We start from the raw sequence: 22,660 nt of genomic DNA on the forward strand, positions 1-22,660 counted from the left end.
TTCATGATGACTGCAATGGTCGGTCTAGCCTTGTGACTGATGAACTGACGATGAAAATCAACGGTGAAAATCGTATGAAATTGTATCGGGGAAACTTGGATATCACAAGTAGGGTGCAAAAAATCTAAGGCGGCATGCATATGTGGAAAAATAATTTAAGATTGGCCCTTTCAAATGTATATAATAAAATTTCTTTTTTTTATTTGGTTGGCTTTTTTATTTCAAAACGTAAGTTACTTTCTGGATAGCCCTCGTATATTAAACGCAATGGGTCAGACGGAACGTCATTTGGGAGCTGGTTGAAGCTAATAATTGTGCAAAACATATTGATATTCTTATACTCAGATGGAAGGTATTGCGCCATGAAGATGAGTGATTTTTCCGCAAAACGGCTCTACATTTTACAATTCTATTTCGATAAAGGCGCTTTATCTAGTGCTTCACCAATGACCTAAACATCCACCACCAAACAGTGTTAAACCATTTGGAGAAAGCTGGCTAAAAAAGAAGCTCGACGTTTGGGCGTCACATGATCTGATTCCGAAAAATTTACTCGATCGAATTTCTATCTGCGAATATCTATTAAAACATAACGAAATCGAGCCACTTCTGAAGCGGTTGATCACGAGTTGTAAAAAGTGGATAACCTACGAGTGAAAAATTACTACAATCTTTGGCAAAGCCAACACTGACGCCCACGAAGGTTATGTTATGTGTTTGGTAGGATTGGAAAAACATCGTGCATCACGAACTGCTACCACCAGGAAGAACGATACACTCAGACCTATACTACTGACAATTAGCGCGACTGCACGTAGCAATTCAAAAGAAACGGCCTGAAGTGGTCAACAGAAAGGGTGTCATATATCACGTTGACGCCAAGTAGCATACAACTTTAACGAGCCGTCAGAAATTGAAAAAAAAAATTGACCGGCAAGTTTTAATGCATCCACCGTTTAATCATATCATTTATAGACATACTTTTTCAGTATAGACAAGAATATAATTTGTTTTGGTATCTGCAGAACTCGAATGGTGTTGGTGGTGTTTGAATGGTGTTATTTCAAAAGAGGTCTATAAAATCATGTCACAATTTTTTGACCAGAAATCACAGAGTTTTTATAACGACGAAATTATGATGTTGCCGAAAAAACGACAGAAGGTCATCGAAAAAAAATTATGCATATGTGAATTCATAATGTTATTTTCCAGTAACAATAAATGTATTAATAACTTTTGTTATTAATTTTTAAGTTTTGTTTTTATGAATTTTCCAATATTGAAATACAATAATTTCTGTTTCAGTTTAAAATTATAAAAATCATATTTTTCTACCTCGTTTATATCTGTTTTATTATTTTTTTTATGATGTCAAATTTCTTAATCTCTTCTTCATATTAAGTTGACGGTACTTATATACATTTTCTCAGAATTAAATTCTCTTTATTGCAAAACTGTATATGTTTACGAACTGGCAATGTAACGAAGTTATTCTATGTTAAATCTAAAAAATAATGTTTTGCCACACACCATTTTTTTTTTGTTTTACAATAATTTTCTCGAAAATTACGGGCTTAATAGTTTTGGAATCCGCTTTATTCAATTTTTCAAAATAATATTAAACCGTCAAATTTACCCCTTAATTTGAATTCCAAAAATTTTAGTATCATATATTTATGTTTTGAACAGAAACATGGACGAACGTTTTCGCAAGCTATAATTTGAAAAAGATGAGTTTCTAGACCCATAATTATCATCATATGATATTCTGGCAGGCGTTTAGTTCCCTTATCCCACCGCTGTCTCAATTAATTTCTTTCCTAAGCCTTCTCTTTCGTCCTCTTACATTTATAAATTTCTCTATATTTGAACTTAATTCGCAAGAACATTTTTCTTTATTTTCACTTGTAATTCCTGAAATTTTTTATTTGTTCGTGAAACACTACATATTTAGCGGCAATCTTCTGAATACAAACAAAATTTAATTGACCGTCTAATATTTATGAAAAATATTAATTATATAGTTGAAGAGTTTTAAGACTTAAATACAATTTAAGTATTTTTTGACTGGGTTTGATTTTTAGAGATAGTCAAATACAAATTAAACTGATTATGTAACCCTGGATAATAATTTTCAGAAACCTTTAGAAGATAAGTTATTTATTCCTTAAATCTTTTCAGAGAAATTTACCACCGTCCCCTATCATTCACTTTTTTCCTGTTTAGTCAGCGGCGATCACCGTCAAGGTATTACTTCAGAGGATGTATAAGTGACGTGTAGTTTTGTACAGTCTCAGATCGACCGTTTCTGAGGTGTGTGGTTGATTGAAACCCAATCACTAAAGATCACCGGTGTCCACGATCTAGTATTCAAATTCGTATAAAAGTAAACCTTTACTAGGATTTAAACGTTGGAACCCTCGACTTCGAAATCAGCTGATTTGCGAAGACGCGTTCACCACTAGACCAACCCGGTCTCGTTCACTTAGTTTACGCGCACCGAACAAGTTGGGTAAATACGCTATAATAGGAACTTTTCCCTACACAAAACCACTGACGTTGTTTTAAACACCAATCCTTATCACAGTGATAAGATTAAATTATAAAAAAAAGAAATGCTAACGATTATAAAAAAAATTACCAATTTGGGAAATCGTGCTTATTATTTACAGTAAATAAAAAACAAAATAATAGAAACTGTAGCAAAAGAATTAAAGTTTTTCTAAGGCTTTTTATATAGTATATAGTAAAGTATTATAAAAATGATTTATTATGTATTGCAGTAATTCAGAAATTATATCTGTAGCTTGAAAACCGGTTAATGCAATTATTTAAACAGCACTTAGTCTTGTTCTGTTTATAGACCAAGTAATGATTATTAACATATATTATTATAAGAAATGAATCGTTTGAAGGTAATAAAAATAAAAATTTAAATAATATTACGGGAAAAATAAGTTATGGAAAAAATGGGTTGTAACATAAATAAAACCTTTTATTCGCTGAAATCAGTTTTAAAATTTAGTGATATCTGAGTATTTAATACAGATACCACTACATTTAAAATAATTATAGAATTCAGAAAAAATGAATTTTTTTTAAAATCCTAATCTCGCTTCTTAGCATATTTACCTTTTATTTCATATGAATTCTTAGAAGGGTCAAAATATCTCCTAATAAAAAATTAAGATTCCTGAGTCTAAAAAATCAAATAGCTGTAGACATCACACGTTACATTTTTTTTCAGAGACGTTTTTAGCTATTTTTTTAAAGACTGATATGCAATTTAGTTGAAAACTTATATTTTTTACCTAGTTTACAAATGTGAAAGCTGTAAAAATAACTAATTTCTTATCGTTATAAATACTTAAGTTTCTTCTCAATTTTAATTTTAATATTTATGTTCTTATTTAAATATATAAAAAGATATCCCACTGAATATATTTCGGCCGTGGCTTTAGTCGGTAGAACAAATGACTAATAAAGTAAAAGTCCCAGATTTGTTTCTGGCTGGATCAATGCATTTTTTTATTAGTTGCTAACTACAAACGAGTAAAAGCTTATGTAGCCATCATCGATAACAAAGTAATCTTCCATACAATAAACTTATACTTTATCAAAATTAATAGGTACAAACAAAAGCAATGCTAAACTGTTATTAAATTAAAAAGCAAGAAAACGATAAAAAAAGTTTAGAAAACTATTTTATTAAAAATGTAAACCTAGATGGACAGTTTGATGATTAGATAATCATCATTGGTATATGCTGAAGAAACAATGTATAAAAAAATAAATAAATATAAATACATAACAATTAACAAATAAACACTATGTACAAAACACAATAAAATTATAGTATACGTAATATATGAAGGCGAGTCCTCCCTGCAAGCTTTTATTTTCTTCTGTTTAGCCTCCGGGAATCACAGTCAGGTATTATTTCACAGGATGATATGTATGAATGTAAGGAGAGTGTAATCTTGTATAGTCTCAGGTCATCATTTCTGAGATGTGTGGTTTATTGAAACGAAACTACCAAAGAACACCGGTATCCACGATCTAGTATTCAAATCCGTATAAAAGTAACTGCCTTTACTACGACTTGAACGCTGGAACTCTCGACTTCCAAATCAGCTGACTTGCGAAGACGCGTTCACCACAGGCCAACCCGTGGGTCCTCCCTACAAGCTGCCTCTACTTGCCTGTTCATCTGTTATTTATTTATTCTACTGTATTTATTTGAGCTACTTCATAAATTATTTTGTTTGAAATCATTTTATGTTTATAAAATGTAGTACGAATTAACGTTTTAATTAATTAATTAAATTAATGTTACGTTTATTATTGTAAGAACTTAATACCTCTGTAGTATTCATAATTTTTTTTATAATACATTTAAAAATGATTATAATTATATTTCTTTTACTCATGTTCTTTAACACTTTATTTATTTATCTTTTTGTACAATTAAGTTATTTTATTTTGTAGTTTTTTAGGCCTATGAAGCTCAAAATAATATTAGTTATTGGTGTGTATATGCTATTTAGAAATAATTTTCGTAAATAACTACTTCACGCCAAAGGAAATCATAACATTATAGCCTAAAATTAATAAACAACTCATTTCATATACCTTTGTATTATGTCATTATTACTATGTTTTTTTATAGTACACCTTAGTTTAACATACATGGAAAAATACATATACTTTCAATAAATAATTAAATACATTACTTCATACTTATCTTAAATAAAATATTAGGAATAAATCATTTTATTTTTAATGAGAAATTACCAAAGCATATTTCGTTACTATTATAATGACGTTATAATTAGGTATGGTGCAAGTCATTGTCAATTAATAGTTGTGACTTTTAGAATGCGCTACTTTGGCTGCTTATTTGAGAGAAGCTGCACAGTGATGTTAACAGCAGAGGGGAGATGCCTTAGCGTACTACGGAACCACTTTCAGATATTACAAACAATATTTCCAACAATGTTTATAGAATTAAAAAAAAGTTTTCATTTTATTTACGAAATCGAAAACGTTTCGTGTACGTTTATACCTCTTAAAATTAATCTCCAATTAGTTTTAATTTTTTTTTTTTTTTTGTATTTTATGCGTCATATATTAATGATTAATCAAAAAAATGTATACATTTCCATAATTATAAACCCCGAATCTTAAACACAGAAAAACGTTTTTGAAAATTTTCACGTTCTTATATTAATCATTATTGGAGGGCGTGTCAGATTGAGAGAAAAATTTATTTAAGCAAATTTCTTAAGGTTAACTTATGTATGAATATTTTTATAAATTTTTTAATTTACTCCCCACTTCTAAAAATATATATTCTGTTTTTTTGTTTTTTAGTTTTACATCTTTTAATTTTTATTGTTAAAATGTTTTATCGACTTTTCGAAGAAATTACTGTCGCATGGTGAGAGTGGGGTGAAAATGAATTTTCTTTTCTTTTTGCAGTATGAGGAGTAAGAAAACATCATTTACTTAAAATCGTGTTTGCTTACACATATAGGCTTACGTATAACATTTTGTGGTTCGAAAACCTCCAAAACTACTAAGTTAGTTTGATTGAAGTGTAGATACGCTGTAATAGTGTATCTGAATATTTTATGATGATTGGTTGAGTGGTTATTGAATTTCGCTCAATTTTAAGTAAAAAAAAAATTGAGGTTACGTTGACCGTGTGGTGTATTTTTCATACGCGCTTATGCAGTGTGTCATAGTGATGATCTGAAATTTGCACAAGAATTTGTTTTTATGTTTCTTTTTCACTTTAACGGCAATTAAAATTTAATTAGTTTTGGTTCCAATATACACCCCCGACCCAAAATAAAAATCAATTTTTTTCATTACTATCCTAAAAACTTGTATTTTTTTCAATATTTTTAAATACCGTAATCGTTTTTCCGATTTAGAATATTCATACATTTTTTTTCAAGTGATACAATTACATATATTTAATCGGTGAAAAATTAATAGTATGTATATACATATCATGACAATATGTATTACGTCTTGAGTTACGTTCTCTCATAATGATGAGTGATGTTTGTATGGTTATCACAACTGACAGACGCAGCAATCTTGTCCAGCAAGGAAAGAAAATTCCTTTACCAAGTCAAGTATGTTTAATTAAAATACAATGGGCATAGAAAAAAATACATACAGAGAAGAGAAAGATAAGGGAGTGAAAGAATGCGAGAGAGAAAACGAATAGAATGCCTTCTTAGAAATATTAATACTGTACGTACGAACGTATTGAACTAAACCCGTATATATTATTAAAGACTGCATCCTGACTGGACAACTTCCGTTTTTAAAGGCAATGTCAAATGCAACTTATACCTAATAAAATAAATATATATAAAAACAAGAATTTCATGATTGTTAATGCTGCTGAATATCTGGAACTGTGCTTTCTAAACGTTTTACTTTTTATGCAACAAAAAAAAAAAATTAATTAAAGCTTCTGCAGATTTGTTCCATATCTATTGTAAATATTAATAATTATATAGCTTAACCTTTAATGCTAATTTTTAAAAAAGAAAAAGACAATACTAAATAAATTACTTTAAGAAAGCCTGTATTGCCATGTCTAAAACAACATACTCATCCTTTGGTTAAAGGCTAGTAACATAATCAATTTATCGTCTTGCTGTGCCGAAGAATCTAAATATAAGTTGAGTTGGGTGTACTTTCAATTGGAAATATTTCACCGGTATAATTACAATTAATAAATACAGAGTGTTCAAAAAGCAAGGCAATCTTATGGGAAAACGAATTAATTATAATAATTGTTGAAAGTGGTCTCCATTATGCGATTCACATAACTAAATACGACGTTGCATGCTCATAAACACATTTTGTAAAGTTTGTTGAGGAAATGCAACGGCACAACGTTCAATTTCGCTCTGCAATTAAGGAATGGTGTGAGGAGAGTTTTGTAAGCAGCATCCTTAAGGTATCCCCCACAAGAAAACGTCAGGAGGCGATAAATCAGCAGATCCAGGAGGTCACAACCCCTTCGAAATCACTTGTCCATGAAAACAGTGATTCAAGAAAGTCATAGTGTTATCGGCTGTATGAACCGTAGCATTGCCCTGCTGAAACCACTTATACTCTATCGGTCTGCAGAGATAGTATTTACAAATTATCGCACCATCTGTATGTAGGGCTCACTGTACACTGTGCCGTGAAAGAATGTCATGAGCTTCGCCTACGTGACAATGCACACCAAAACTATGTTGATTTTCCGTACACGTATTCATCAAGGCGAAACCGCGGCTCATCAGACCGAAACCGATCACCGAGTCAGTCAGGAGATGACATGAACCGCTGACAGAAAGCTATACGTTTTCCGGTGTCTGCAGGTAAAAATTCGTGAAAAATACCAATTCTATACGGATGCATCTTTAAACGATTGTGCAATGCCGTGTGGGCACTACCCACGGAGTCAAGACTGGCTAGATAAGCGACGCACAGATGTCTTGGGACTAATGGATTATACAGCTAGCATGTTAATCAACTTTTCTGGTGTTATCACTTTTGGCTGCATTTGCCACACTCCCTATCTATTAGGCCGCTTGATGGAGGACTTGTTTGGTGTACCCATACCGTACTTTTCTGTGAAGGCATTCTGGGCATAATTGGCACATCTACTGTATGGGGAGAAATTAAATCAGCAACGAAATAAGGAAACATTCTTCAATAAGGTCGCGTCACTTTCTGAACACCTGTATATATATCTTATGAATGATTGGCTAAGGCTGGATAAAAAAATCAAATACCGATTTTCAGCTGAGAGTTGTAATCTCACAAGTGATAGTACACGTAATAAAAAAAATACACATTTGAAAAAATAGTTAAATAGATTTTTATTTTAAAACTTTTAATATATGTTTAAAAACAGTACACATAATTTTTGCCGTCTTTACTCTCTTCAAAGGGAAGATTAACAGAATACAAAAGTGGATGATTATCCGACGAATAAAAAAAAACATTTTAGTACTGAAATCTATGTAAATTGAAACTCCAGGGTTAGTTACTAAACCAAGTAAATATAGAACGAAAAATGGAAACCGCTTATAATCTCACGAACATTTATAAATAAAAAATCCGTGTTATATAACTCCAAATTGAGGCAATATAAAACTGTATTCCTATCAGAAGGACTAGACAGAATGCCTAGTTTTTTTTTTTTTTTTTTTTTTTGATAAAAAGGAAAAACTAAAGTAGAAAAAAGAATTTTAAGAAACATTTATGGATCAAATTACGATGATGGAATTTAAAAATTGAATAGTGAAAAAGAAATTTACAAACATACAGAAAAAAATAGTGGATTTAATCCGGGAAAGATTACAGTTTTATGGACATTTATGCAGAATGAACAACAAAAGATTGACAAAACAAATATTTAATTTCTACATAAACAGAGCCACAAATACCGACCTGTTTAAAGAAACAGAAACAGATCCAGAAAAATTAAACATTTCTAAGGATTTGAAAGATAAATTTAGAAAAGTGATTCGAGAATCTACCTTTCTACAGAGAAAATAAAAGAAGAATATAAATCTTAAATGATGGAAGGAAGAAAAGCGATAACAGAGCAAAAGAATGAATTTGGGAAAAGAAAAAGAAGTCAAACCTACGCAAACGTGATCCGTAGTGGTCAGGACGAAAAGAAAAAAAGTACACTTGAATTAGGAGACGTACTTAAACGATAAAATTTGGACTTAATCATACGGTAGTTATAACTTCCCCAAAAAAACCCAAAGAGTTTTCCGCAATACGTTTATGAAAACGTTTTTCTTTTCTTTAATTTCATCAGAAGGATATGTTTCTAAAGTACTTCTGTTCTGGTCAAAATTTCGGAACTTTTCTAAGAATAAGCACCATTTACTATCACTTAAAATTATAAGTGCGTCTTTTAATTTTGGAATCCTATCCTTAATAATTATTTTTCATATAAAATTCGACAGAGCACTCTCTCGGCTAAGTTATTAATTTACTTTTTTTAATTATACATTTTTATTTTACTAACTTTTTTTTTGCTTTATGATGTCGCCGCAAAAGTTTGAAGCTTGGACGTGGGATATGGAAATGGACTTTTGTAGGTTATGAAAAATGCCATACTTACCGGGATTCGAACCCAGGATCAACGAATGAAAGGCTGAGACGCTAACCAATCCGCCATTAGTTTTACTTTAAATTTATTTTATTTTAATTTCATTAATTTCTTTTTTATTTTACAAAAATTAGCCTTTCAGATTTAATTTAATTATTAACATATTTAAAAAAAAATTGTTATTATTAAAAAAACACCATTGCAATTTCAATTTTAATAAAATTTTATTACTTTCATGATTAATTTATATAAGGTAAAAAATGTATTTACAATACTGTACAACTACCTAAAAATTTCTATATGCATACATTTTCTGACACCTTTTAAAATATTTAATAATTATTTAATTTTTTTTTTTTTTACATCAGACTTTTTTCGTTGTCACATAAATTTAACCAGGTAGGAAAAAATAATTCGTCAGTAAACTATTGCATTGAGCTTCTTGTACAGTTCTATTATTAAACAAATAATCTTCTAGTTGAAAAGCGGGAATAAAGATTAATTAACAGCAAAGCGGCAATGAGAAGCGTGGGAGGTACAACTACCGATAGCGTGATAGACATATCTACTTTCTTAGAAATACTACCTAGTTTAGATATAAGAGGAATTCTACAGCTTTAGATGTAAAGAGATTCTGCGGTTTTTTCCTCTCCGGTCATTTCACCGGTTTGATTCTCTATTAATTTCAATTCTCCAGCCTGTAACAATCTCCTAACCTCAACAATACTTCCATGATTATTTATTACGTACAACCTAATTTTACTTGTTAACCCTGTGAAATTCCATCAAAAATCAAATCCAATAACCCTATGTAATACACCCTATGTATTTATCAAATTATTTATTTTTTTTTTATAAATTATATTAAGAAATAAAGTTTATTTTTTGATGATAATAGTTATTATTAGGTGTCGTTAACCCTAAAAAAATTATGTTACGCGCTAATGGAAAAGGGGTTTAGCGTTGCGTTACGAGAGTCTTCAAAGGTTAAATAAATTATACGGCTTCTTTTTTTTTCAAGGGTACACTTCTTCATTTTGTTACACTGAAGGATAAAGGGTGATAGAAGAGTATCGGTACGTAAATAAGTAAAAAAAGGGGGAATTAAGATAGTTTTAAAATAATATTACATTGAGCGTTTCTTAATGTTTAAAGTAAATAACCTCTAATAGATAATATATTTCTTGGTTCCATCATTTCTATTTCTAAGAAACACATTTTCTTTTTTTTTTAAATAATTATAAACAATAATAATGGTAATAATCCAATAATAGACATATCTTAGAAACTTTTTAAATATTATCTTAGAATAGCTTAATGTAAAAATAAATAAGCGTACAGTTAGTATTATAAACAATGCACTATTACTACTGGCTTTTTATCAACTATTTATTATATTGCGCTCACCTATATAATTATATTATGTAGCAGCAGTTAAGTATCAATGAATATTAATGAAAAATGTTGAACGTATAGTTATTACAACGCATTACTATTATAAGAGGGTAAGGGAGCGAAAATATTATTATTACTACTGCTAATCTCTATTGCAGTCATAACACTGAATATTAGTCACGTGACTAGTATGTTAGAGGGCAACAATATCGCTTTACTACTCGCTCCCTGCAACCTAACAAGCTAGTAGTATGCTGGCTGGCTTCAAGCTCCGTAGAACGTCGCTCGTCACTACTCGACAGTCAGTCCAGACCGAAGGAACAACTAATACGTACCGGTCGTGCTATGTGTTGTGTACAATAAATAAGTAACAAAAAGAAAATATATAAAAACAATAATTATAAGAATTTTTGTTGGGGGTGAGGTCATCACCACATAACCTCAACAATTCGTGAAAAAAATAAAAATAATATTTTATGGCGTTAATTAAATATTAATAAATTTATTAAATTAATAAATTTTGGTGATTTTATAAAAACATAAATTAAAAAAAATAAATAAATAATTTTATGAAAAATGAAATGTGATTTAATAGTATAATTTTCGAGATAAATTAAGTGATATTTTAATTTATCTATTTTGTGATTTTTTTTAAATTAATTTATTTAATATATTATTTTTTAAGTTATTTATTTATTTATTTATTAATACATTGTTTTAATAAGATGGCAACTATAACTGATAAAACTGAACACATAGTGTCGTGGAGAGAAAAATTAGGAAAAGGTATGTTTATATTATAATTATTTTTATTTTATATTTATTTATATATATATATTTCTTTTTTTAGTATTATAATCTTTAATAATTTATTTATTTTTTAGTTAACAATCTTCTACTTTAAAAATTGTAAATGATAAAATCATAGTAAAATACAAATTTGTATTAAAAAATCTTAAAATCTTCATCATTTAATTTTATTATTTTTTTTTTTTTATACAAAATGTATTAAAAGTAAAGAAAATTTAGCAACGTTTATTACTATTGATGAAATTAAGAAAAAAAACGTTTTAAAGATAAAAAATCTTTGTTTTAAATTAGAACTACTGAAAAACTTTTCCCAAATTTCCAGAATAAAGTGCAACTAATTACTGAAATTTTGTAAATATAAGCTAATTTTATGAAAAAAAAACCTAATGTCTAGCTATAAATCCACACGGTAAATACAAATAACACCATTCAAACTCTTTGAACCTTAAGGTCTCGTGGGTTATACAACCACCACTATAAATATACAAAATAAAATATAAATGGACTAATTTATGAATAAATTAACCTTGCTCTTGTTGTAATTATAAATATAATCTAACCAAAATTAAACTACGCTCGCTTCGCTCGCCAACATTGACTAGCGAGCGAAGCGAGGATTGGTTAAGTTTGGTTAGATTATATTTACAATTTCGGTATTAAATAAATTGCAAGTGATGGTCGCGTAACCGATAAGACGATCGCTTCGCTCGCTAGTCAGGGTTAGCGAGCGTAGGTTAAGTTTGGTTAGACTATAATTATAAGATGACCTAGGTTAATTTATTTTTAAATTAGTCCATTTATATTTTATATATTTATAATGGTGGTCCTATTATGGCTTTTTCAAATAAAAACACTAATCTTGAATAAGAAATAATAAAAATATAATTTGAGTTTGGATAATTTTATTTGAATTTATAGCTTATCTCGTTAAAATTAGGATAAATTTATAAATTAATTTCTAGTGGCATATTTCGTTAACATTTGGGTACTTTACGTAAATAAAAGAAGCTGATGTGGACACCACATTACTTACGCCTATAAAATTACATATACACAATTTTTTAAAATGAAAAGTACATAAAATTGTATTTCATTAATAACTTCTCATATATTTTCAAAAATTTTTTTTATTGTTATTATTGAATTATTATTTATTGTAGAATTATTTTTACAATCACAAGTTAATAATTATTAGTAAACCAATATATTTAAATTTAAAAAAATCAAAGGAGATGAAGTCTGATTCGAACCCTTTGTAAGACCCAAATATTTCGTTAATTAAAATTTTATTTGGCTATAACTCTGGAACCAATGAAAATAAGTACTACTTATGATATAGCGTACAAAATCTCTAAATGAAGGGTTATCACTGCAATTAAGTAAAAGTCCAAAATCCAAAAAAAATAGGATATTGAGCTTTTTTAAACACTTTTGTTCCAATCAATTGCAATCAAAAGAGGAGGTGCACAACTCGATGTTATAAGAGTCCTAAAATCCAAAACCTCAACATTCTACGACTAATCGTTTTTTAGTTATGCGAGGTACATACGTACGTACATACAGACGTCACGCCGAAACTAATGAAAATAGATTTAGGGATAGTCAAAATAAATACTACCGTTGAAATCTGAAAACCGAAATTTTTCGTAATCAATACTTCCTTTAATTCGTACAAGGAAGTAAAAAAAAATCTTTTCGGAGAGTTTACCAAATTTTTATCATATATTTTACCATATTTTTATCAGTAGAACATATTTCTAATGTATTTTAATTACTTCGTGATATGATCTGTGTCATTGTTAGCTCGCGACTGGATTCTCTGCAACTCTGTAAAAAGTAACAATAACATTCAATTCAAAAATATGTTACGATTTTAAATTACGTAAACTTTTAATTATGATTAGGAATTTAAAACTAGTAAACGTACTGTTATCGAATTACAATAACCACTGAATTATTTTCCCTGGAATAAGGAAAAAAAAGTTGAAATTAGGTATTCAATTTTCATTTTTAAACTACAGTCTTAAGTTATTGCGATTAATTTTAATTTAAACGATTTAAAAAAAAATCTATATTTATATATATGCACGTATACATATGCATATATACAGAATGACTCGTGAAGAATGTAACAAACTTTCAGAACATGGACAAAGGCTTTCAGACTTTCATGGATAACGGTGAAATAAAGAAGAAAGTTCATATGATTGGCGTAAAATTAACTTTGTTAAACGGTAATAAACACATATAAGTTTTAATTTGGTAGAGAATTTTATTCTGAGTAAAACAGTATTGATAAAGTTCATGGAAATGAAATACAAACGTAAAAATTTCGAAGTTTAAAAAAAACAAAACATATCAAAACGAGGCAGATTTTAACTAGGTACTAACAGGACAAAACTTTTAATAGTAAAAAACAAAAGAATTAAATATTTTCGAAAGATTTCAAACATTAAGGTAAATTGACTTATAAATAATTAAATAAATTGCTGAAAATGAAGTGGATACAGCATTCTGCCCGAAGAACAACGTTTCTGGTGGCCTTCCCCGTATTTCAACAAGGTTTTTTTTTTTTAAACACCCCCAAGGTAACCGGTCCCCGCCGCTTAGTAAAACACAGTCACCTCGGAGTGTCTCAGAAGTCTCTGCCCACCCTAGCCACTTTCTGGGAAGAAGACCCAATACAAGGCTGTATTGTTCTAGTTGTACTGCACAGAGATCTTTAACATAATATAGTATGTTTTTCGACTCCAATCTTTTATGATTTACACCAGATTTTTCGAAAACTATTAAAAATGCAGTTCTGCGACTCTTTCAGATTCATATAAACTATTAAATTTACAATTTTTAGATATCTTTTGCAAAATGTTCGTTTATACAATGCAATTAAAAACATAATTCAAAATACTTTCGAAAATACAACACAGTACAATTTCAGTAATTGATATAAAATCTACTATTCTGCTGCTATAATATGTGGCAGATAGTTAAAAAAATGGTTTTAGGACTGTCATTTGAATAAATATTATAAATGAATGTGGGATAATTTAAATTAAATATATTATTTCCCTAATAAAAAAAATCTGATGTGATCACCACTTGACTTCCTTGAACACCTATTAAATTACATATACATATTTTTAAAAGTACATAGAATTTTATTTCATTAATAACATCTGATATTTTTTCATACATTTTTTATAATTATTTTTGTAATTTTTTTTACAGTTAATAATTATTAATAAATCAATGTATTAAAAATTTTTTAAAATGTTAAAAAGTAAGTACATGAAGTCGGATTCGAACCGATGTCCCTTCTCCTTGTAAGAGCCAAAGAATTCTTTAATTAAAATTTTATTTGGCTATAACTGGAACCAATGAAAATAAGTACCGCTTATGATATACCGTAGAAAAGCTCGCCATGAGAACTTATTACTGCAGTTAAGAAAACCTCCAAATTCCCAAAAAATTGGATTTTGGGCTAATTTGGACACTTTTGGTTCTAGTCTATTGCAATCAAAAGAAGAAGTGCTCAATTAGATGTTACGACAGTCGTAAATCCAAAATTTCAACATTCTACGCCTAATCGTTTTTGAGTTATGCAATATACATACGCACGTACAGACGTCACGCCGAAAATAGTAAAAATTGATTCACGGATGGTCAAATGGAAATTTCCGTTGAAATATAAAAACCGAAATTTTTCGCCATCACAATACTTCCTTTACTTCATACAAGGATGTAAAAATCGAAATTTATAAATAACAGTTAATTATTTTAATTGGTCCCAAATTATTTTTTTTGGTAACTGGTCCCTTGTTATTGAATTCACTGCTAACCATTCGATTTCGCAAATCTTGTAGAGTAACAGGCTTAATCTGTAAACGCACCGGGGGTTGGTCTAGTGGTTAACTCGTCATCGCAAAGCAGCTGATTTCGAATTCGAGAGTTTTAAGGTTCAAATCCTAGCAAAGGCAAGAACAATTTTTTTACGGATTTGAATACTATATAGTGGATACCAGTGTTTTTCGGTGGTTGGAATTTTACCGCACATCTCAGGAATGGCTGATCTGAGACTGTACAAGACAACACTTCATTTACATTCATACATGTCATCCTCATTCATCCTCTGAAATAATACCTTACGGTTATTCCGGAGGCTAAACAGAAAAAAAAGTTAATAACCCTGAAGTAAAAGGTTACATACATGTATATTTGTTATTTATATTCTTCAAATGTCGTCATATTATAAAATAGAATTATAAACGAGTGATCCGGTCTAAAGTTATACAAAATATTATTACATTTGCTATTTAAAAATTAAAGAGATAAAACATTTCATTTTATAGAACATAATAATATTAAAAATGCCTATATTATAAAAACAAAATTTATAAAAAAAAAATACGAATAATACACTTGTAATGATAGCTTATATTAAATTATAATATGAAAAACAATATTAAATTTAATATTACATTCTATTATAATACAATATGAATAGGATAAGGCAGCTTACACTTTAATATTAACGCATCACTTTATTTTTAAATGACTTGAAAATAATGACGTGATATTTTACAATTTAAGGTCTTTACTGTAATATAAACGAGGTCATGATTTTAAATGGACTTTTATTCAAAATCAGTAAAAGATCTTTAATAATTAAAAATAAGTTATTGTTCTTATTTTTACGTAAAATATATATTTTTCAAACTGAATGAATTATCTATCCTATTTTAAGAAAACCCATCAAAAAATTATAAAATAATTTATTTCATTATATTTTTGGGCAATCTAATGTTTTAGGTAGATTTCATAAGAAAGCTACCTATTGTTATGTGTACCATGATTCGACTTCCGAAAAGTTTCGACATATCTTCGCGTTTCACAGCCTCAGATCCCAAAACCACCGTCAGCTCAAAAGTTTATTTATATATATATATACACATTTATATATATTTCACTTCTTGTCGACAGGATACCTGCCGTAATTTTGCGCCAATCACTTTTAAATTTGTCCTTAAAAATAACTCGTCGAAAATCTTGGTCGAGTTCGTTAACGGCCAAAATCGGAACATGGGAATGGAAATGGAGGGGACTTACTAAAAAAAAACAAAAAATCGCTATAACTTTCTTAAGTAAAATATCGAATTCGTTTAAAGTTTCTACTATTTTTTCGATAAGGGCCTAAAATTTATGTAAATAATATTTTTTATAACACCAACCATTAGCCCAGGGGGTGGAAAAAATGGGACCTCGAAGACAAACAAAATCAAACCTCCCTTAATAGGCATAGTATGGAATCGGTATAAAGTGGTTGTTAGTCCTCATTACCTAAAACCTTTGTATGAAACAAATATTGATATGATCAACCCTTACGGCAAGGATGACCAAAATTTTGCTGGAATTGTAAGATGGGCTTGTCGTATGCTCTTCTTTTTTTCCTGTTTAGCCTCCGGTAACTACCGTTTAGATAATTCTTCAGAGAATGAATGAGGATGATATGTATGAGTGTAGATGAAGTGTAGTCTTGTACATTCTCAGTTCGACCATTCCTGAGATGTGTGGTTAATTGAAACCCAACCGCCAAAGAACACCGGTATCCACGATCTAGTATTCAAATCCATGTAAAAATAACTGTCTTTACTAGGACTTGAACGCTGTAACTCTCGACTTCCAAATCAGCTGATTTGGGAAGACGCGTTAACCACTAGACCAATCCAGTGGGTTAAGGGCTTGTCGTATGCTAAACATACGTAACTTTTTTCACATGCAACCATTGTTGTATTGAGTAAATTTGAAATTTTTCTTAATTTTAAGGAAGAAATATTTTTTTTATCCTCTACTTAACACCGGCGAAATCTACCACCGCATTCCAGCGTGCCAAAAGGAATTTTTATAGTTATGTTTATTTTTCGATATTAAGAAATTTAAATGTCCGATACTTCCATGTTTTTTTATTTGAAAATGCGTGTTTATTATGCTTAATGTGATCAGGATAATTACATTTTTTTGTATACTCGTAAACGCTCCTGAAAGCTTTCTTTAAAATTTCTATGTCATCACGATGTAGGTTTTTTAGTTTTTGCTCTCCACACCTACTTAAACTACTACTTTATTATAAATATTATACGATGTATCAAAAAGAATGATCCGACTTCAAACAGATATATTTCATAATAAAAATGCTTTACAATTACAGGGCGAATTAACTGCTATTCGAAACTGTTTAAAATCTCATTTACCAAGTTACAAGTACTATACGCCCTCCATTTGCTGCACTGAAAACATTAAGACGTTAGTTGAATTTTTCTGCAACGCGTTGCAGACAGTTTATGTTACAGAAGTTACTGGAGTTGTGATCCTGGATTTCAGCTCATCTAAAAAAGCAGCTAATAATGTGGGACATCAACACATTTTTTCATATATTTCCACACAAAAAAAAGTCAGAAGATATAATGTCTCGGGAATTTAGGGGTCAAGATTGTAGTAGTGCCAAGTCTTGGACTCCCGTATGCCCTATCCAGCGTTAAAGCAATGTTACATTTAGAAACCGACGAACTACATTTTGCCGAAGTGTCGGGGCTCATTTTGCTGAAAAACGAACTCTTCATAGGTTTTGGAGCATCTCACGATAAGAATGCCTGATTTTGTTGTGTTTAATTCAATAAAAGAAAGGACCATACATCTTTGTAAACGAAACCGCACAAAAACCATTAACTTTGGGTGAATCTCGTTCCTGCTGTATGATCTCGTGAGGATTCTCAAGTCCCGATTTACGAACATTGTTGCCTAAAACTTTAGCGCTTGGTCGCTAAACATTAACCGCGGTAAGAACCTGTCATCCTTCATATCAACAAAGAGCGTATCACAGAAATTTTTAAGCACTTATACGAAGAGTTTATACCGGTTGTAATCGGTACGGCCTGAAATGTAAGCGTCGACTTATTAGATCAAACAGTTTCATATGAGGGATTGTAAGCTCTCGGCTAGCGCGTCGAGTGGCCTTTTTCTAGCTTCGCTGAAAAGCCTCTTCAATTTGTTGTACATTTTCCTTCGATCTGATAGTCGGCAAAGAACATCATCACTGGTAAAAACAATCTGAAAAATTGGGGTGTTTATGTAAGGGGAAAAGTCCAGGGCGTAGTCGCCCTGAATTCTTCCCCACCATCGATTTTTACTTCCTTGTACGAAGAAAGTATTGTGATTGAAAAAAATTTTGGTTTTCAGATTTCAACGAAATAACCATTTTGACCATCCTTGAATCCTTTTTGACTGGTTTCGGCGTGACTTCTGTACGTATGTATCTCGCATAACTGAAAAACGATTAGCCGTAGGATGTTGAAATTTTGGATTTAGGACTGTTGTAACATCTAGTTGTGGACCTTCTCTTTTGATCCAAAAGTTTTGGATTTTGTACTGTTTCTTAACTGCAGTAATAACCCGTCATTCAGAGCTTTTCAATGATTAACATAAGTGGTACTTATTTTAATTGGTTCCAGAGTTACAGCCAAATTAAAGTTAAATTAAAACAACATAAAATTTTATTTCATTAATAACTTCTGATATTTTTTTTATTGTTATTATTGAATTATTATTTATTGTAAATTTTTTTACAATTGGAGGTTAAACTATTCATAAATCAGTATATTTTAATTTAAAAAAAAATTGAAATAAAAAACAAAGGAGATGAAGTTTGATTCAAACCGATGTGCCTTCCCCTTGTAAGATCCAAATATTTCATTAATTAAAATTTTATTTGGCTATAACTCTGGAACCAATGATAAAAAATACCGCTTAAGATATAACGTTGAAAAGCTCTGAATAGAAAAAAGCTTCTTACTGCAGTTAAGAAAAAGTCCAGAATCAATTTTTTTTTAATTTTGGGCTTTTTTGGTCCAGTTTATTTTGCAATCAAAAGGGGAGATCCACAACTAGGCGTTACAACAGTTCTAAATTCAAAATTTCAGCATCCTACGGCTAATCGTTTTTGGGTTGTGCGAGATATGTACGTATAGACGTCACGCCGAAACTAGTCAAAAGGGATATTTCCGTTGAAATCAGAAAACCTAAATTTTTCGTGATCACAATACTTCCTTTTCTTCATACAAGGAAGTAAAAATGTTTGCATAAAAAGTTCTGTAAATTATATTAGTACATAAATCACTTGTATCTTATAATTATATGGAAATATAATTATTATGAAAAATAATTATTTAATTACACTTACCGTTAATGTAAACACTTAGTAATATATTAGCTTTCGAATATTACTTGTCATCAATACACAGATAATTACGGGGATTACGTAATTCTGAATGCACTTGTGTCAATTGAAATGTAAAACTAAAAATGTTTTTGATCTGTTAATGAACCCAGCTCACTCAATGATGTTGGTTCCCAATAATAGCGAAATTTTTTCTCGGAATTTCTTTTTTAATAATTTGTAAATATTTATAACGTGTATAAAAATAAATAAATGGATCTATATTTGTAACCAAAATTATTATTTTAATTATTAACAACTAATTAATTACCTTTTTCAGTTTATATTTATAATTAAAATAGAACTTTAACTATTAAAAATAAATATTATTTAAATATTTTTGTATCAAACCATTATAAACAATAAAAAGTTCATTTTATGAATATTGCCATTATTATTATTTTAAAATTAAAATACATAAAATCTTAATAAATCAATATTAACAGAATTTTGTATTCTTGTTAATATTGTTATAATTTATCAAGAAATAAAAATTGCACCTAGGAAGAAAGAGGTGGATTACTTATCTTGACGACTTCATCAAGGTTAACTGTGGACAATAGCATTATTATTATTATTACCGGTATATACAAACGCCGTTAAATGTACCTGATGCGATAGCTTCGTCGAGTTATACTGGATACCAGTGGGTCGCTGGTTGTAAAATACAAAAAATTATTTAACAGGAAAATCTTTTATATTAAACTTTAATTCTTCCGGATCGACTCACCGACCAGATATGTAAAAATATACGAGGTGTGATCAAAATATACGGTGAATAATTTTTTATTAAAAAAAGTAATAAGGTTACATAGAATTCGATTTAATCTCCTTCAAAGTACTGTCCTTGGCTAGCAACGCACTTATCCCAACGTTGACTCCATGGCTGGAGACATTTCTGGAAGGCGTCTTTCGGAAGGGCTTTCAGCTGTCCGGTCGTGGCCCTCTCAATGTCAGCAATGGTGTCAAAACGTTTTCCTTTAAGCACAGTTTTAATTTTCCGGCAGAGCCAAAAGTCGCATGGTGCTAAGTCCGGTGAGTATGGCGGTTGTGGACAGACAGGAACACTTTTTTCGGCCAAAAACTCGCGAATGAGAAGCGAGGTGTGACACGGCGCGTTGTCGTGGTGAAGAAGGAAGCCATTGGTCCATTTTTCTGGTCGCTTTCTTCGTACGTCGTTTCGCAAACGTTGCAGTACACCCTTATAAAATTCAGAGTTTACTGTTGTTTCCCTTGGAACGAACTCTGATCGCACTATGCCCTCACTATAAAAAAAAACAACGAGCATGACCTTGATGTTGGATTTTGACTGACGTGCATTTTAGGGCGAGGAGATGAACTGGTTTTCCATTGGGAACTCTGCATTTTGGTCATAGCCATAGACCCAACTTTCATCTCTAGTTACAATTTTGGCCATGAAGACGACCCTTCAACTCCGTGCAAATTGACACATGATTTTCAAAATCTATGTTGCGCGACAGACACGATAAACACAACCTCACTCTAGCGGCTCTGGCAGCTGACTGGCAAGCTCGAACGAGTTACAATTTGTCCCTGCCTGTCTCAGTTGATCACGCTATTTGACAAATTACAGCATATGGATGTAGCATCAGCAGTTGCCGCTACAAAAATTCATTCACCGTATTTTTTTATCACACCTCGTACATTACTAGCAGACCCGGCAATGCTTTGCTATTGCTAGATTTGAGTATATATAGATTAAATGAACACAATTAAAAGTTTGATAGAACATTAAAAAACTGAACATTACACAGTATTTCACAAAATTTAGCCATTATCCCTTTTTCCTGGTTTTCCCTTTTCCGATTTTCACGCGCGTAAACCGGTACAGTAGTTGTTTAGTCTATAACGGACACACATACGAACAAGTTTGTATATTTGTTTGTTTGTTTCGTAAATATCTCGACACCGACGAGATAACAGGTATAATAATAGGTAATAGGTAAAATAAGTATTTTTTTGCAAAAATACTTATTTTCACGTAACTAATATATATTCTCAAAATGAGCCAAATCGGACCATAAATACAATTTTTCCAAATATCTCGACCCCAGCGCCATTTAGCGGGTCCAAACTAATTCAGAAACCTTTGCGGGCGTGCGTACAACTCACCAAAGTTTCATCGCAATCGGATGAAAGGTATAGGAAAACATACGGGACAAACCAACACACAAACGTTCATTTTATATAGAGTGGATATATAAGATTTACGCTTTACTAAACTTCAGAACCTTATTTGATTGAGATTTTTAATTTTACTTTAGCAGTATTATACATACAGAAATTTTTGATTTTATAAGGAATTAAGACAGCAAATTTGATTGGCCTAAAACCTTTCTTAAAAATCTAAATGAAAATCCTAAGAAGAATCAACGGTCCCAGAAAAAACAAGAAACTAAAACTGAATCCGAATGAATCCAAAATTACTAAATAAATAAATTTTTGACAAATTGTGGAAACAAAAAATGTAAACAGGATACTTAAAGCAGATATAACAGGAACTTCAAAAGATAAAGATAAAAAAAGAGGTCTGCTTGGATAAAATGAGATTTAGAATAATTATTAAATAAAATGGACCCGATTAAAAAATGGCTAAAAAGTAAAATATAATTTCGTCTAAAAATTAATTCTTTAGACATTTTTCTGAATCGGCACCTGCTTCTTCTACAAGATTAATTTCTAGATAAAATATAAATTTGTTCTATAATAATATATAAGTATACTTTGTAAAAACCAATACCGATATTACACCAGTGGAATTCATATTTATGTACTTGATTGCTTTTCCGTGTCCGATTTAGTCATTTTATATACGCCATCTATATAGGTCCTGTTCGTGACAGGGCAGTTTTTGGTCACGTTTTAACGGTTCATAGCCAAGCGCGGGAAATGGTATGCAGCGTAAGAGAATTGTTTGAGAATGAATCAAAAAGTATTTCAGAAAAAAATGAATCTTTAATTACTTTACAAAAATATAAAGAACGTACTGCTGCTGTTATTAAAATTAGTAATATTAC

General features: G+C 30.3%; 2 protein-coding genes across 4 annotated transcripts in view; one reads left to right on the forward strand and one right to left on the reverse strand.

The window, feature by feature from the left end:
• Window positions 1–22,660, reverse strand: part of Atg12 (Autophagy-related 12) — a 257,464-nt gene that overhangs the window by 103,686 nt on the left and 131,118 nt on the right. The window lies entirely within an intron of this gene.
• LOC142329747 (putative inorganic phosphate cotransporter) overlaps window positions 10,735–22,660 on the forward strand; it is a 133,923-nt gene continuing 121,997 nt past the window's right edge. Inside the window, exon 1 of the mRNA XM_075374494.1 lies at window positions 10,735–11,329. Coding sequence (XP_075230609.1) covers window positions 11,269–11,329 — 61 coding nt within the window. The 5' untranslated portion in view covers window positions 10,735–11,268. The remainder of the gene's footprint in view (window positions 11,330–22,660) is intronic.

This window comes from Lycorma delicatula, chromosome 9, assembly GCF_047948215.1.
Source record: "Lycorma delicatula isolate Av1 chromosome 9, ASM4794821v1, whole genome shotgun sequence".
Classification (NCBI taxonomy): domain Eukaryota; kingdom Metazoa; phylum Arthropoda; class Insecta; order Hemiptera; family Fulgoridae; genus Lycorma; species Lycorma delicatula.